Source organism: Ovis canadensis, chromosome 12 (genome assembly GCF_042477335.2).
Source record: "Ovis canadensis isolate MfBH-ARS-UI-01 breed Bighorn chromosome 12, ARS-UI_OviCan_v2, whole genome shotgun sequence".
In the NCBI taxonomy this organism is placed as follows: domain Eukaryota; kingdom Metazoa; phylum Chordata; class Mammalia; order Artiodactyla; family Bovidae; genus Ovis; species Ovis canadensis.
Window position 1 is genome coordinate 43,166,700 of NC_091256.1, and position 14,586 is coordinate 43,181,285.

A 14,586-nucleotide genomic window follows, 5' to 3' on the forward strand; every position below is an offset into this window, starting at 1 on the left:
CATCTTGGAATTCTCTGGAGGAAACACTGGCGGTTCTGTTAGGTTTGCTTCAGAAAACTTTCTCATGGAAAAATATTTGAATCTATGTATGAAGTGACTTGCTTTCATCCATGGAAAAAGGAGAAGGAAGTAGGCTTCTCTCATGTGCTTATGAGCCATCCTCTGACAGAAATGCAATTATAACTGGTTTGAGTAGGATGGACAACAGAGGTTAAGTGTTTCTCCCTCTCATTTCTCTGGAAATGAATTTACACTGAAGAGCTGACAGAGGTGATGCAAAAGATGGAAACTGGCTTATGAAAAGGGAAGACAGAGAAAAATGCTAATAACAAAGAAAGAGTTTAAATCTTTTTCTCTTTTCGTTTTGTTAAGTCGCTCAGTCGTGTCCGACTTTTTGCGACCCCATGGACTGTAGCCTACCAGGCTCCTCCCTCCATGGGATTTTCCAGGCAAGGGTACTGGAGTGGGTTGCCATTTCCTTCTCCAGGGGATCTTCCTGACCCAGGGATCGAACCCAGATCTCCCACATTCCAGGCAGACGCTTTAACCTCTGAGCCACCAGGGAAGCCAAATGTAATATCTGACTTGGCAAAAAGTTAAAAAAAAAGTCTGGTTTGAACAAATTGTCAGTTTATTATGGATTTCACATGGACATGTCAGTCATTAGGCTAATATAACTAGTAATTACATTTAATTTAACATTTGTTTTAAAACATAAAGAGTAAGACAAATCAAGTGCAAACATACTTGCCCTTTAACAGCAATGAATTTACTAGCATCACAGCCAACAGATATTTGGAACACCTAAAGTAAAGTAATTTAGGTGATGAGTTTAGTGGTTCTAAATCACATAGTCTAAAATATTACTACAGCTAAAAACAATTGCATTTTAGATCTGAAATAACCCTTTAAATGTAGAGTTTGGTTATTCTGCTCTGTGCTGTTTCCTCCTTTGACAGTTTTTTTTTTTTCTTTCTTTGCTTTCTTTCACCCTTGGGGCTCACAAGCTCAAAGGTCAGGTCTCTGCTTTCTTACTTCTATATCAGAGAACCAATTTGATGTCATTTTTCACTAGCACCTCTACAATCATGACTATCAACTCTGTGGTTCCAGCTTGCACCTGACTCACCTGGAAGGTTTCTGTTATACATTTAACTATGAATTTGACTTCATTTTAGAACTAGAGTCCTCGTTCTTCCTCAACTGGGATAAGCAACTTCTATTTCTACTTGACTCCAGGACACCTTGCTCATTGCTGTATACCCTGCCCATCTTCCCATCCTCCACCGCAGGCTTTCTAAGCGGGATCTAGACACTTGCCATCTATTATAAACACGCCTTATATGTTGCATATTTTCACAAGGCAAATCTAAAAAAGAAAACCTTTAGGAATCAAGAGGGAAGGGTTAGAGAATGATGTCCAGTCAAGCTTGATGGATTTACAGAGTTGCACCTACTAAGCCCTTTCTGGCTTCATTAGAAAGGCATACTTCACAGCAGGAGTTTATGGATTTTATTCCTTGAACCACCTGATCTCACCCATAGGACCTGATTTGTTCTCTCAACAACTCTACCCACAGTCCTTGCTATCTATCATCACTAAATCTTTTCCCATCAAATGTATTTAGAAGCAGGGGTCTGCCCTTTATCTTTACTAAGTTACCCATATAAGGTACATGGTTGGCAGAGGTCCTCAAGTTTTTCATAGTTACAACACACTATCACTTGATGATATTATTTGTAACATCTCTTCTTTTCAGGGTCTTAGTTCACTAAAGTCATCCCTAACGTCAGAATTAACAATCATGACTAAGATTAAAAATATGAGTTGACCTGGAGGTGGCTCTTCAACAAGAGCATGGGTGCAGAATGTGGGAAGCGTGAATAAGCCTGTTGTGCAGGGTACCCACTGCTGGAGGACTGACACATCCTTCCTGGGACTGGTCATCCAATAGAGAAATTCTGACGTATAGCCCAAATGAGAATGATGAGTGTATTGGGTTTCTTTATTAAGAAATATTTCTTTATCATTCTCTCAAGTACAGGGCAGAACTCCTCCTCCCTTAGCTCAGATCAGACACAGCATATTCCCCTCTAACTGGACAGAACAACTGAACTGAGACAGGAACTGAGACAGGAATTCTAAAGGCTTTCAACATAGAAATGTTGGAAGACAACATATTAGTCAGTGTAGTCATCTCTCCCTGGGAAATTTCACTTTGGAAGGAATTATTTTGTCCTTCTGCAGCCTGGCTTACTAGGGTGGCCTCACTGCATTCTGGTTCTTGGTGTATGGTTAAAAAACTGAGATGAAGCCTTGTTGGGGCTGCCAGTTCTATTTGCTGCTCTGCTGCAGGCTATGAAGACTCAGTGGCAAAGATGGCAGGCTCGTTTTCAAATTGCTCACCCCATGAGCCATTTGCTCCAGTAGGTTTATCTTACTTTGCCGACTAAGGTCCGTCTAGTCAAGGCTATGGTTTTTCCTGTGGTCATGTACGGATGTGAGAGTTGGACTGTGAAGAAGGCTGAGCGCAGAAGAATTGATGCTTTTGAACTGTGGTGTTGGAGAAGACTCTTGGGAGTCCCTTGGACTGCAGGGAGATCCAACCAGTCCATTCTGAAGGAGATCAGCCCTGGGATTACGTTGGAAGGAATGATGCTGAGGCTGAAACTCCAGTACTTTGGCCACCTCATGCGAAGAGTGGACTCATTGGAAAAGACTCTGATGCTGGGAGGGATTGGGGGCAGGAGGATAAGGGGATGACAGAGGATGAGACGGCTGGATGGCATCACGGACTCGATGGACGCGAGTCTGAGTGAACTCCAGGAGTTGGTGATGGACAGGGAGGCCTGGCGTGCTGCGATTCATGGGGTTGCAAAGAGTCAGACACGGCTGAGTGACTGAACTGAACTGAACTTCATCCAACCATAGAAGAAGTCTGTGGGCCCTCTGTCTATAGTACTTATCTGGCAGGCTGATGACTTGCTTACCAGTGGGGATGGGAGCACAAAAAGGGGTCCCTGTGGTTTAGAGCATACCTTGCAGTTGTGTACTAGTTTTTATTTTCTTGGCTAGCTAGTTAATTCAATTAACTTTGAATTCTTCATGTGGGTATGCCCCATTGTGCTCTGCCTGGTATATGTTTTCTTGCCACATTTTCCTATTGCCCAAAGGACTCTGGCATATTCCATCATCTACTATATGGTCTATTCTCCATTCTATTTCAGTGGGTAGGTTAATACAAACTACCCGAAATGGGCACAGATGGTGGTTAGATTTGAATAGTCCATGTCTTGGGGTGTGCCAAGGAAGAAACCAGTAATATTAGGTAATTATTCTGTGACAAGTACTATTCTGGGCATTTTACATAAATTATCTCATTTAATACTCTCGACAAAGTAGGTAAATACTGTGAGATGGATATTATATTTCCCCTTTTATGAACGAGGCAGCCAAGACTCAGAGTGCTTAGGAGCTTCTTGAAGTCAATAGGTGGCAGAGCTTGCATTTGAACTCTGGTTAGACAGTAAAGCACCTGCCTACAATGTGGCAGACCTGGGTTTGATCCATGGGTCAGGAAGATCCTCTGGAGAAGGAAATGGCAACCCACTCCAGTACTCTTGCCTGGAAAATCCAATGGAAGGAGGAGCCTGGTAGGCTACAGTCCATGGGGTCGTAAAGAGTTGGACATGACTGAGCGACTAAACTTTCACTTTCACTTACATTAACACTGGGCTTCCCTGGTGGCTCAGGCAGTAAAGAATCCACCTGCAATGCAGGAGACCCAGGTTCGATCTTTGGGTCAGGAAGAGCCCCTGGAGAAAGGAATAGTTACCTACTCCAGTATTCTTGCCTGGAGAATTCCATGGACAGAGGAGCCTGGTGGGCTACAGTCCATGGGGTTGCAAAGAGTCAGACATGGCTTAGTGACTAACACTTTCACTCTAGATTAATATGTTTTGTAATGCCTGGGCTGGGCAGGAGAGGGGGCATATCTCTAAATTAGACAGGGAAAGAGATGGAGGAAATCATGGTGCTTCAGGGAGGCAACTTATATGGAATAAAGTGAAGCTAAAGATAGAGAAGGCAGACGGAGGGTGGGGCAAGAACTCGCTAGGTGGCAGGTTTTTGCTTCTTCAGCAGATTAAGCTGGGTAGGCAGCATGGTGGGTAAACAGGGGGAATGGTTAGTATGCATTTCCTGGGGAAGCAGTGTGTTTCAGCTGTGCTCAAGGGTGGATCACGTCTGCCTTAGTTCAAGGCTCCCTCTAAATTCATGGAATCCTGCCCTGATAGGAACAGGCTCTTGGCACCGAGGTCCTGAAGAGCAGAGCCTATGTCTCATTTAACTTTGAATTCTTCATGTGGGTATGCCCCACTGTGTTCTGCCTGGTATGTAGTGGGTGCTCAATACATATTTATTGATTATTAGTTGGAATGAGAAAGAATAAAGAGAGGAGTCATCCCTCAGTGGGGAACAAACACTCAAAGGAGGTGGTAGTGGGTAGTTATCTGACACCCCGCTGCTACACAACATTGCTGTGCTTTTCTGTATGCCCCTTCCTTGAATTCCCTTTGCATCTTCCTGCTCAGCTTCTACTTGCCCTTCAACAGTCATTTCGTGTATCTTCTTTCCACTTTTCCCCTCCCAAACAAAATTCCTCACTCTTTCCTCTGGGCTATTTGAAAATTGTATATTTCACATTCTCTTACACTAGTTTACGTTTTCCCCTTCAGAAAGGACTCTTTCCATTTTGGTAATTCCCATTACTTAGCACACAGGCTGAAACACAGAAACATAGTAGGCATGCAATACAATTTTTTAAACAAAGAAATGGTCCATTTTTTAAAATAAATAAATGCAGCATTGATATGGACATGACTAGCAATCTTCTCTGGCAAACCGTATCCAAATTTGGATGTTCTCATTAATTTCAGTTTTCCTCTACACAGTTTTATTTATATAAATACATAAATACATTTAAAAATTAATTTTACATCTTTACACATGTTTATTTTCTGATGTAAATTCATGGAAGGCAGTAAGTAATATAATCTTCTCTTTCCAAAGTAAAATAATGCTGTCTCTACAGTGAAATATTACAGAATGTTGCTACTTGTTAGGGGGAGTGGTATTGAATGGAGTTAATGTGTATTATTTAGTTTACCACCTGTGTCTTATTGAAGAAAAATTTTTGATCTTCTACTCTGTTACTTACCTTGTGGGATACTGCACATGTTTTTGCAAGTTCACTGGGTCTCACTTCGACAAGCAGAATACCTGTGTTCTCATATCTAGGAGAAACAACACATACAAATGACTGTAGAATCAGAATAATGATTCTGCTTTGTGTAGAACAGATGAAAGTCCCATTTTCAAGATGCGATTGAACCCCCTACTGAGGAATCCTTGGTAATAAGGAGTTCATGATCTGAGCCACAGTCAGCTCCTGGTCTTGTTTTTGTTGACTGTATCGAGCTTCTCCATCTTTTGCTGCAGAGAATATAATCAATCTGATTTCGATGTTGACCATCTGGTGATGTCCATGTGTAGAGTCTTCTCTTGTGTTGTTGGAAGAGGGTGTTTGCTATGACCAGTGCATTTTCTTGGCAAAGCTCTACTAGTCTTTGCCCTGCTTCATTCCACATTCCAAGGCCAAATTTGCCTGTTACTCCAGGTGTTTCTTGACTTCCTACTTTTGCATTCCAGTCCCTTATAATGCAAAGGACATCTTTTCTGGGCGTTAGTTCTAAAAGGTCTTGTAGGTCTTCATAGAACCGTTCAACTTCAGCTTCTTCAGTGTTACTGGCTGGAGCATAGACTTGGATTACTGTGATATTGAATGGTTTGCCTTGGAAACAGAGATCATTCTGTCATTTTTGAGATTGCATCCAAGTACTGCATTTCAGACTCTTCTGTTGACCATGATGGCTACTCCATTTCTTCTGAGGGATTCCTGCCCACAGTAGTAGATATAATGGTCATCTGAGTTAAATTCACCCATTCCAGTCCATTTTAGTTCACTGATTCCTAGAATGTTGACGTTCACTCTTGCCATCTCCTGTTTGACCACTTCCAATTTGCCTTGATTCATGGACCTGACATTCCAGGTTCCTATGCAATATTGCTCTTTACAGCATTGGACCTTGCTTCTATCACCAGTCACATCCACAGCTGGGTATTGTTTTTTCTTTGGCTCCAACCCTTCATTCTTTCTGGAGTTATTTCTCCACTGACCTCCAGTAGCATACTGGGCACCTACTGACCTGGGGAGTACCTCTTTCAGTATCCTATCATTTTGCCTTTTCATACTGTTCATGGGGTTCTCAAGGCAAGAATACTGAAGTGGTTTGGCTCAGATCATGAACTCCTTATTACCAAATTCAGACTGAAATTGAAGAAAACAGGGAAAATCGCTAGACCATTCAGGTATGACCTCAATCAAATCCCTTATGATTATACAGTGGAAGTGAGAAATAGATTTAAGGGCCTAGATCTGACAGATAGAGTGCCTGATGAACTATGGAATGAGGTTCGTGACATTGTACAGGAGACAGGGATCAAGACCATCCCCATGGAAAAGAAATACAAAAAAGCAAAATGGCTGTCTGGGGAGGCCTTACAAATAGCTGTGAAAAGAAGAGAGGCGAAAAGCCAAGGAGAAAAGGAAAGATATAAGCATCTGAATGCAGAGTTCCAAAGAATAGCAAGAAGAGATAAGAAAACCTTCTTCAGGGATCAATGCAAAGAAGTAGAGGAAAACAACAGAATGGGAAAGACTAGAGATCTCTTCAAGAAAATTAGAGATACCAAGGGAACATTTCATGCAAAGATGGGCTCAATAAAGGACAGAAATGGTCTGGACCTAACAGAAGCAGAAGATATTAAGAAGAGGTGGCAAGAATACACAGAAGAATTGTACAAAAAGGATCTTCATGACACGGATAATCACGACAGTGTGACCACTCCTCTAGAGCCAGACATCCTGGAAAGTGAAGTCAAGTGGGCCTTAGAAAGCATCACTACAAACAAAGCTAGTGGAGGTGACAGAATTCCAGATGATGCTGTGAAAGTGCTGCACTCAATATGCCAGCAAATTTGGAAAACTCAGCAGTGGCCACAGGACTGGAAAAGGTCAGTTTTCATTCCAATCCCAAAGAAAGGCAATGCCAAGGAATGCTCAAATTACCACACAATTGCATTCATCTCACACGCTAGTAAAGTAATGCTCAAAATTCTCCAAGCCAGGCTTCAGCAATATGTGAACTGTGAACTTGCTGATGTTCAAGCTGGTTTTAGAAAAGGCAGAGGAACCAGAGATCAAATTGCCAACATCCGCTGGATCATGGAAAAAGCAGGAGAGTTCCAGAAAAACATCTATTTCTGCTTTATTGACTGTGCCAAAGCCTTTGACTGTGTGGATCACAATCAACTGGGGAAAATTCTGAAAGAGATGGGAATACCAGACCACCTGACCTGCCTCTTGAGAAATCTGTATGCAGGTCAGGAAGCAACAGTTAGAACTGGCCATGGAACAACAGACTGTTTCCAAATAGGAAAAGGAGTATGTCAAAGCTGTATATTGTCACCCTGCTTATTCAACTTATATGCAGAGTACATCATGAGACATGCTGGACTGGAAGAAACAGAAGCTGGAATCAAGATTGCTGGAAGAAATATCAATAACCTCAGATATGCAGATGACACCACCCTTATGGCAGAAAGTGAAGAGGAACTGAAAAGCCTCTTAATGAAAGTGAAAGAGGATACTGAGAAAGTTGGCTTAAAGCTCAACATTCAGAAAACAAAGATTGTGGCATCCGGTCCTATCACTCCATGGGAAATAGATGGAGAAACAGTGGAAACAGTGTCAGACTTTATATTTTTGGGCTTCAAAATCACTACAGATGGTGACTGCAGCCATGAAATTAAAAGATTCTTACTCCTTGGAAGAAAAGTTATGACCAACCTAGATAGTATATTCAAAAGCAGAGACATTACTTTGCCGACTAAGGTCTGTCTAGTCAAGGCTATGGTTTTCCCTGTGGTCATGTATGGATGTGAGAGTTGGACTGTGAAGAAGGCTGAGTGCTGAAGAATTGATGCTTTTGAACTGTGGTGTTGGAGAAGACTCTTGAGAGTCCCTTGGACTGAAAGGAGATCCAACCAGTCCATTCTGAAGGAGATCAACCCTGGGATTTCTTTGGAAGGCATGATGCTGAGGCTGAAACTCCAGTACTTTGACCACCTCATGTGAAGAGTTGACTCATTGGAAAAGACTTTGATGCTGGGAGGGATTGGGGGCAGGAGGAGAAGGGGACAACAGAGGATGAGATGGCTGGATGGCATCACTGACTCGATGGATGCGAGTCTGAGTGAACTCCGGGAGTTGGTGATGGACAGGGAGGCCTGGCGTGCTGCATTTCATGGGATCGCAAAGAGTTGGACATGACTGAGTGACTGAAATGAACTGAACTGAACTGAACTGAGGAATCCTAGAGGCCTAGTGGTGGTGGTGACTGCTTGCTGCTTCTGCTAAGGTGCATTATGGTCATATCCTAAAGTCATGAAATGTATCCCATATTTTGGCCAGGATAGATCAGCACAATGGGAAATAAAATGAACTTCTATCAGAATTTCAGCCCTTCTGTTTCATTAACACCCTTAGTCTCCTGAGGATGGGACTTTGCTGCTAACATTGTTGCCTGCTTCCTGATGGTATTTCACAGCCATAGCTTCCCTGGTGACTCAGTGGTAAAGAATCTGCCTGCCAATGCAGGAGACTCAGGAGACGTGGGTTCGATACCTGGGTATGACGATCTATCTCCAGTATTCTTGCCTGGGAAATCCCATAGACAGAGGAGCCTGGTGAGCTACAGTCCATGGGGTTGTAAGAATCAGACACGACTGAGTGGCTAAACAATAACCACAAGCCATTGCATAGATTCCTTCTCTAGCCTCTACAGATAATGCCTTTGAAAAAATAGATACTAAGTTATGAAATTAGTTTTCTGAACCTCATTATGCTGCACAACATGATCTGACTGGAAGCAAAAGGCAGACCAGACATCATGCCTTTGTAGATTAGGAAAAGCACATGGATCATTTCTGCTCAGGCAAAATAGGAGGTTTCAAAAATTACAGGAGAAAAGTTTTTATTCATTTCTTGCCCCTGCTAAGGTTTTTACTTATTGAAAAAACTGGGATAAAACAAACACAAACTAACCACAAACAAATGTTCTTTTCCTTTCAGTATTCATTGTATTTTCCTATTTCTCATATATATAAAATATGCTAAATAAGTGAAGATACAAATAGCACATTTTTGTATTTTTTAAATCACTATACAATAGATCATCTGAAGCTGAAGCTCCAATACTTTGGCCACCTGATGCAAAGAACTCACTAACTGGAAAAGACCCTGATGCTGGGAAAGACTGAAGGCAGGAAATGAAGGGGGCTACCGAGGTTGAGATGGTTGGATGGCATCATCGAATTGATGAACTCATCACCGAATGAGTTTGAAATCTGGATATTTAAAAGGATATGAGGCCATTTAAATAAAACAATATGTGCAAATCAATAACCTGAATAGCATATTTAATATTGAGTAGACTCTTTTAAAAGTCATACTTACTGCAACTTGAAGTAATCATCTACTGTTTCATAATTTATATTCTGAGAAAATGTCAATGTCTGAAAAAGAAAATAAAAAGCTTATGTAAAGCAGGAAAATTGGGAATGGGCACAATTGATACTTTCAAGACAGATTTAAATCTTTCTCTAGGTAAGAAAAATAATATTTAGCATTTTTCTAATTTGTTGTCTATCTCAGAAACTCCAATTATGTAGATATTTGACTTTCCTTGTTATATTACCTTATTTTACTTTTTATATTATCATAGCTCCTTTATTTACATTGTTTTTCTCTCCTCATTTAACTTTTGTTGTTGGAATGTCCTTATTTTTATTTTTCATTTATATCAGCATAGCAAGCTTTCACTTTCTTCTGTTTTCTAATAACCTGTCTCTGGGATCTTCTAAATTCTTCTTTGAGGTTTTTAAATGATTACAGATATCATATGCTCTATAGTTTTTGAGACTATGGGGAGTTATTTGCTTGATCTTTCCTCTGTTGTTTTTGAGTAATTTTTAAAAATGTCCGTTTGCCTTTTGCATATTTTCTCCCCTCTGAACCATGTTTCATCTCAGTTTTCAGTATCCTATATGGTTGCTATCATCTCAGGGTAAAGCCATTTACAGAACATATATGATAACAAAGGCAGAAAATTATAAATTTCACATTTTTGAAGTATGGAAGCTATAATTTCTACATCCTTAAATTACGTTCTGATAGTTCTTTGTCATATATATATTGATCTCCTCAGAGAGGTCAGTTTGGTTCTGGTTGATCTGTTGTGATAACAGACTTTGTGTCTGTAATATAGTCTTAGTGAGGGACTTCTCTGGTGGTCCAGTGGCTAAGACTTCACACTCCTAATGCAGGGGGCCTGGGTTTGATCCCTGCAACTAGTAGATCCCACATGCTGCAACTAAGACCTTGTGCAGCCAAATAAATATTTTAAAAACCTTAGTGAAAAACCTTATTTCTTAAACAAAGTTTATTTACTTGTATGCTGAATACTAAGTTGAATGACATAAAATATGCAATTTTTTATGATAACATTGAGGCTATGAAAGTAATCACACTAAAAATAAATCTAGCTTCACTTCAACGAGATATTGCCTCACACCAGTCAAAATGGCTATCATCAAAAAATCCACAATAAATGCTGGAGAAGGTGTAGAGAGAGGAGAACCCTCATTGTTGGTAGGAATGTAAATTGGTATAGCCACTATGGAGAACAGTGTGAAGTTTCCTTAAAAAAAATTAAAAATAGAGCTACCAGATGACCCTGCAATCCTACTCCTGGGCATATACCTGGAGAAAAACATCGTCTGAAAGAATACATGCATTCTAATGTTCACTGCAGCACTATTTACAATAGTCAAGACGAGGAAGCAACTTAAATTCCCATCAACAGAGGAATAGATAAAGAAGATGGGGTACATATATGCAATAGAATATTACTCAGCCATTGAGAAGAATAAAATAATGCCATTTGCAGCAACATGGATGCACCTAGAGAGTGTCATGCTTAGTGAAGTAAATCTGACAAAGGAGGAAAAATATCATAGGACATCCCTTATATGCAGAATCTAAAATGAAATGATATAAATGAACTTACAAAACAGAAAGAGACTCACAGACTTAGAGAATGAACTTATGGTTGCCAGAAGGGAAGACTGGGGAAAATGGATTATTAGGGAGTTTGGGATGTATATGTACACACTGCTATATGTAAAATGAATACCAACAGGGTCCTACTGTATAGCACAGGGAACTCTGCTTAGTGTTATGTGACAGCCTGGATGGGAGGGGAGTTTGGGGGGGAATGGATGCATGTATATGGTATGACTGAGTCCCTTTGCTGTCTATCTGAAACTATCACAACATTGTTAATTGGATGTACTCCAATAAAAACTTTAAAAAATACAGAGCAAAAAAAGAAGAAAAAATCTAGTTTCATGTTCAAAGATAGGAACTAACTGTCAAATTTGCACCTGTATTCTTCTGTCTGCCGCCTTTTTCTTCATATATAATCATAAACATTATTTTACAAGAATTTTCTTGGACATAATTAGATTTAAAAAGTTTAATGTTATCCTTTGTGAAATGGAAGCATATTCTCCAAACTTTACTTACTAGTTGTCATTTAAATGATGCTTTAAGTTGGGTCTGTAACTCAACCAACATATATGTATGTTATTTTGAATTATAAACACTGAAAATATACACACCATGGTACTACTTAAAAATACACTTTGTGAATGTGATCATCTATTTAAAAATGACTTCATTATAAATGATTAAAGAATAATTAGGGAACTTTCATTTCTACTAGTGGTGGGCTAGGTTATATGGACAAATTCCCCTAAAAAGAGACAAATCAAAAACCGTAAAATCATTGGCCTTTTAAAAAGTTATCACAAAAGCATTAAGTAACTGACAAAAAAGTAAGGAATTGTCAGTCCACATACTTGAACAGAGGGACTTAAGAGTCTAGGAGTAAAGCAGAACACCAGAGCCCATAATCTACTTTCTCCTAAAAGTATTTATCAACTTAGAACAGGGATAATTCAAGATAGAGAATCAAACTGGATACTCTCTCTGTATTAACCTGTGTTATCAGAAGACTATGCTTTCTGGGTAAGGTAAATTAAGATTAAATTTGCCTTCTCTTTAACCATCCAGTGTCTTCAGTCACTGAGTGATCAGAAAAAGCAAGAAAAAATAATTGTCCTAACAATTTGTGGCTGTGAGCAGGTACTTGCATGGCTTTATATCCTAGAATTGTTTCCTTGATGATCCAGGGGACTCGAAGAAGTCTCAGAGCAGTGGTACCTTAGATATCTGACACTGGCAAACACAGATCATCTCAAGATTGAAGCATTATTCTTCCTAGACTTCAGAGAATTCTTATAAATACTTTTTCAAGTATAATCAATAGCACACAGTCAACAATAACTAACCCCCGCCCCAAAATAAGGCATGTGTGAGTAATAACCAGAATAAACAATGATGGAGAGAAGAAACAGATGAAATACACATGCTCATACTTCAGATATGAAACTAATAGATGCAGATTATAAAAGATATGTTTACTAGTTTTATGGAAATAAGTGACCAGAGCTGGAAAATATCTACAGTATGAAAGAAACTGTAAAATTTGTAAGTGTGCTTTAAAAAAGAACTAAAACTTCTAGAAATTAAAAATACAACAATCAAACACATAGTACATAATTTTGACGTCAGGTTAGACATGACAAAAACGGGAATAGTGAGGTGGAAGACAGATCAGAAATATTATAAGAATGTATGCCAGAGACAGAAATGAATGAAAATAAAGAAGACAGTTAAAAACTCATAAGGGATAGACTGAGAAAATTTAACCTATTTTTAATCAGAAAAAGAAAAGATAAAGAGGCACAGATAGTGTTTGACAAAATACCTGCTGAAGACAATGACTGAGAGATTCAAGAGGCCCAGTAAATCCCAACTAGATAAAAATAAAGAAACATACATTTAGACACATCATGGTAAAAGTGCAGAAAGCAGAGAATAAAATCTTAAAAGCTAGTAACTACAAGAAATGGCTATTCACCTCTAGGACTGGAATGGAGGGAACAGAGGGAAGAAATCTGGGTTGTTACAAACTAGTAAGTTAGGTTAGGGGTTCCACAGACCTCGAACCCACACCTTGAAAGAGAGGTATTGCTAACCTGGTGTGGCAACTCACTTTTTGTAGTTACTAGCTCAGTAAAATCTCAGTTCCTTTTTTCCTTTTCATTTCTCTCATACATCCAGTTCTACTAATTCTTTATATTAAATCACTTTTACTAAGCCAATTGGTTTGTTTCTGTTTTCCTGGCTAGAGGCTTACGGATACAGGAGTAGTGTCAAGAAACCAACCCACAAAGATGGGAATCTCTGGGATTGATTTCATTGTGTCCTTGGCCTTGAACATGGTATTAAGTTCTTTGCTAAATGGGAAAGGGATTCTATTATTTCACAGTATGCGGAAACATTACAGTTCTTAACTGACTGTTCCTTCCAGGGAACAGAGCAGAGACAGTAGACTAAAATGCATCCCAAGTCCTTCTGTGAAAGAGGCTTATTAGCTTATTTCCATAGTGTGGCTTATGGGGCAGGCTTCTAATTAAACATCTAGGTACTGACTACAATTCTCTCCCGAGAATGGTGAGACTGACAGGTGCACCAGTATTGCACTCTCCTTTTGCCCCACTCCAGGTTGTCAGTATCTCAGAGAAAGTAGCTATTAACACATCTGGTGCAGTAGCTATTAACACAGCTTTTGCGCTGGCCACTCAGAGAACAGAGAACACATCCCTCAATAGTCTGGCTCCGTTGGCCAGCAGAGCTTGTTCTTACAGGTTTGATGGGATGGCAGCAAACAAACAAACATTTGTCAACTGGCTATCAGCCCGAGACTCAGCACTTAAGTAGCAGATGGAAATGCCAACTCCCTGAAAGCAGTATATTTGCACAGCTTAAAATCTGTCCCCTGAGTGTCTGGCTTCGAATCAACTTGCATTTGGGTACTGAGATACTCTCCCCAACCCCCTTGAAAGACTGACAGGTCTTAGCACACCCTAAAATACTGAGAGCCACTAAGAATAAAGTAAGTGGCTTGGACAATCACAAATGCTTGAGAGGCAACCAAGAGCTTGGGCAGAGTTGAATAGTAAGTTTCACCTCCTTCTAGACTGGAAGAAGCAGCTGTTTTATTTACTGCTTAGAAACTAACACAGAGAGTATAGGAAAATGAAGAAGCAGAAATATTTCTAAATGAAAGAAAAAGATAACATCACATAAAAAAAGCCTTAGTACAATAGTAGTAAGTAATTTATCTGATAGAGTTCAAAATAACAGTTATAATAGTGGCCACTGAGCTCAGAAGAAGAATGGATGAACAAAGTGAGAATTTCAACAGAGACTGAAA

The 14,586-nt window shown here is 39.8% G+C and overlaps 1 protein-coding gene across 1 annotated transcript in view; it reads right to left on the bottom strand.

Annotated features, from left to right (window-relative positions):
- Positions 1–14,586, bottom strand: part of CATSPERE (catsper channel auxiliary subunit epsilon) — a 152,645-nt gene that overhangs the window by 41,189 nt on the left and 96,870 nt on the right. Inside the window, exons 12-14 of the mRNA XM_069545510.1 lie at positions 9,639–9,697; positions 5,220–5,295; positions 752–804 (exon numbers count right to left, since the gene is read on the bottom strand). Coding sequence (XP_069401611.1) covers positions 752–804; positions 5,220–5,295; positions 9,639–9,697 — 188 coding nt within the window. The remainder of the gene's footprint in view (positions 1–751; positions 805–5,219; positions 5,296–9,638; positions 9,698–14,586) is intronic.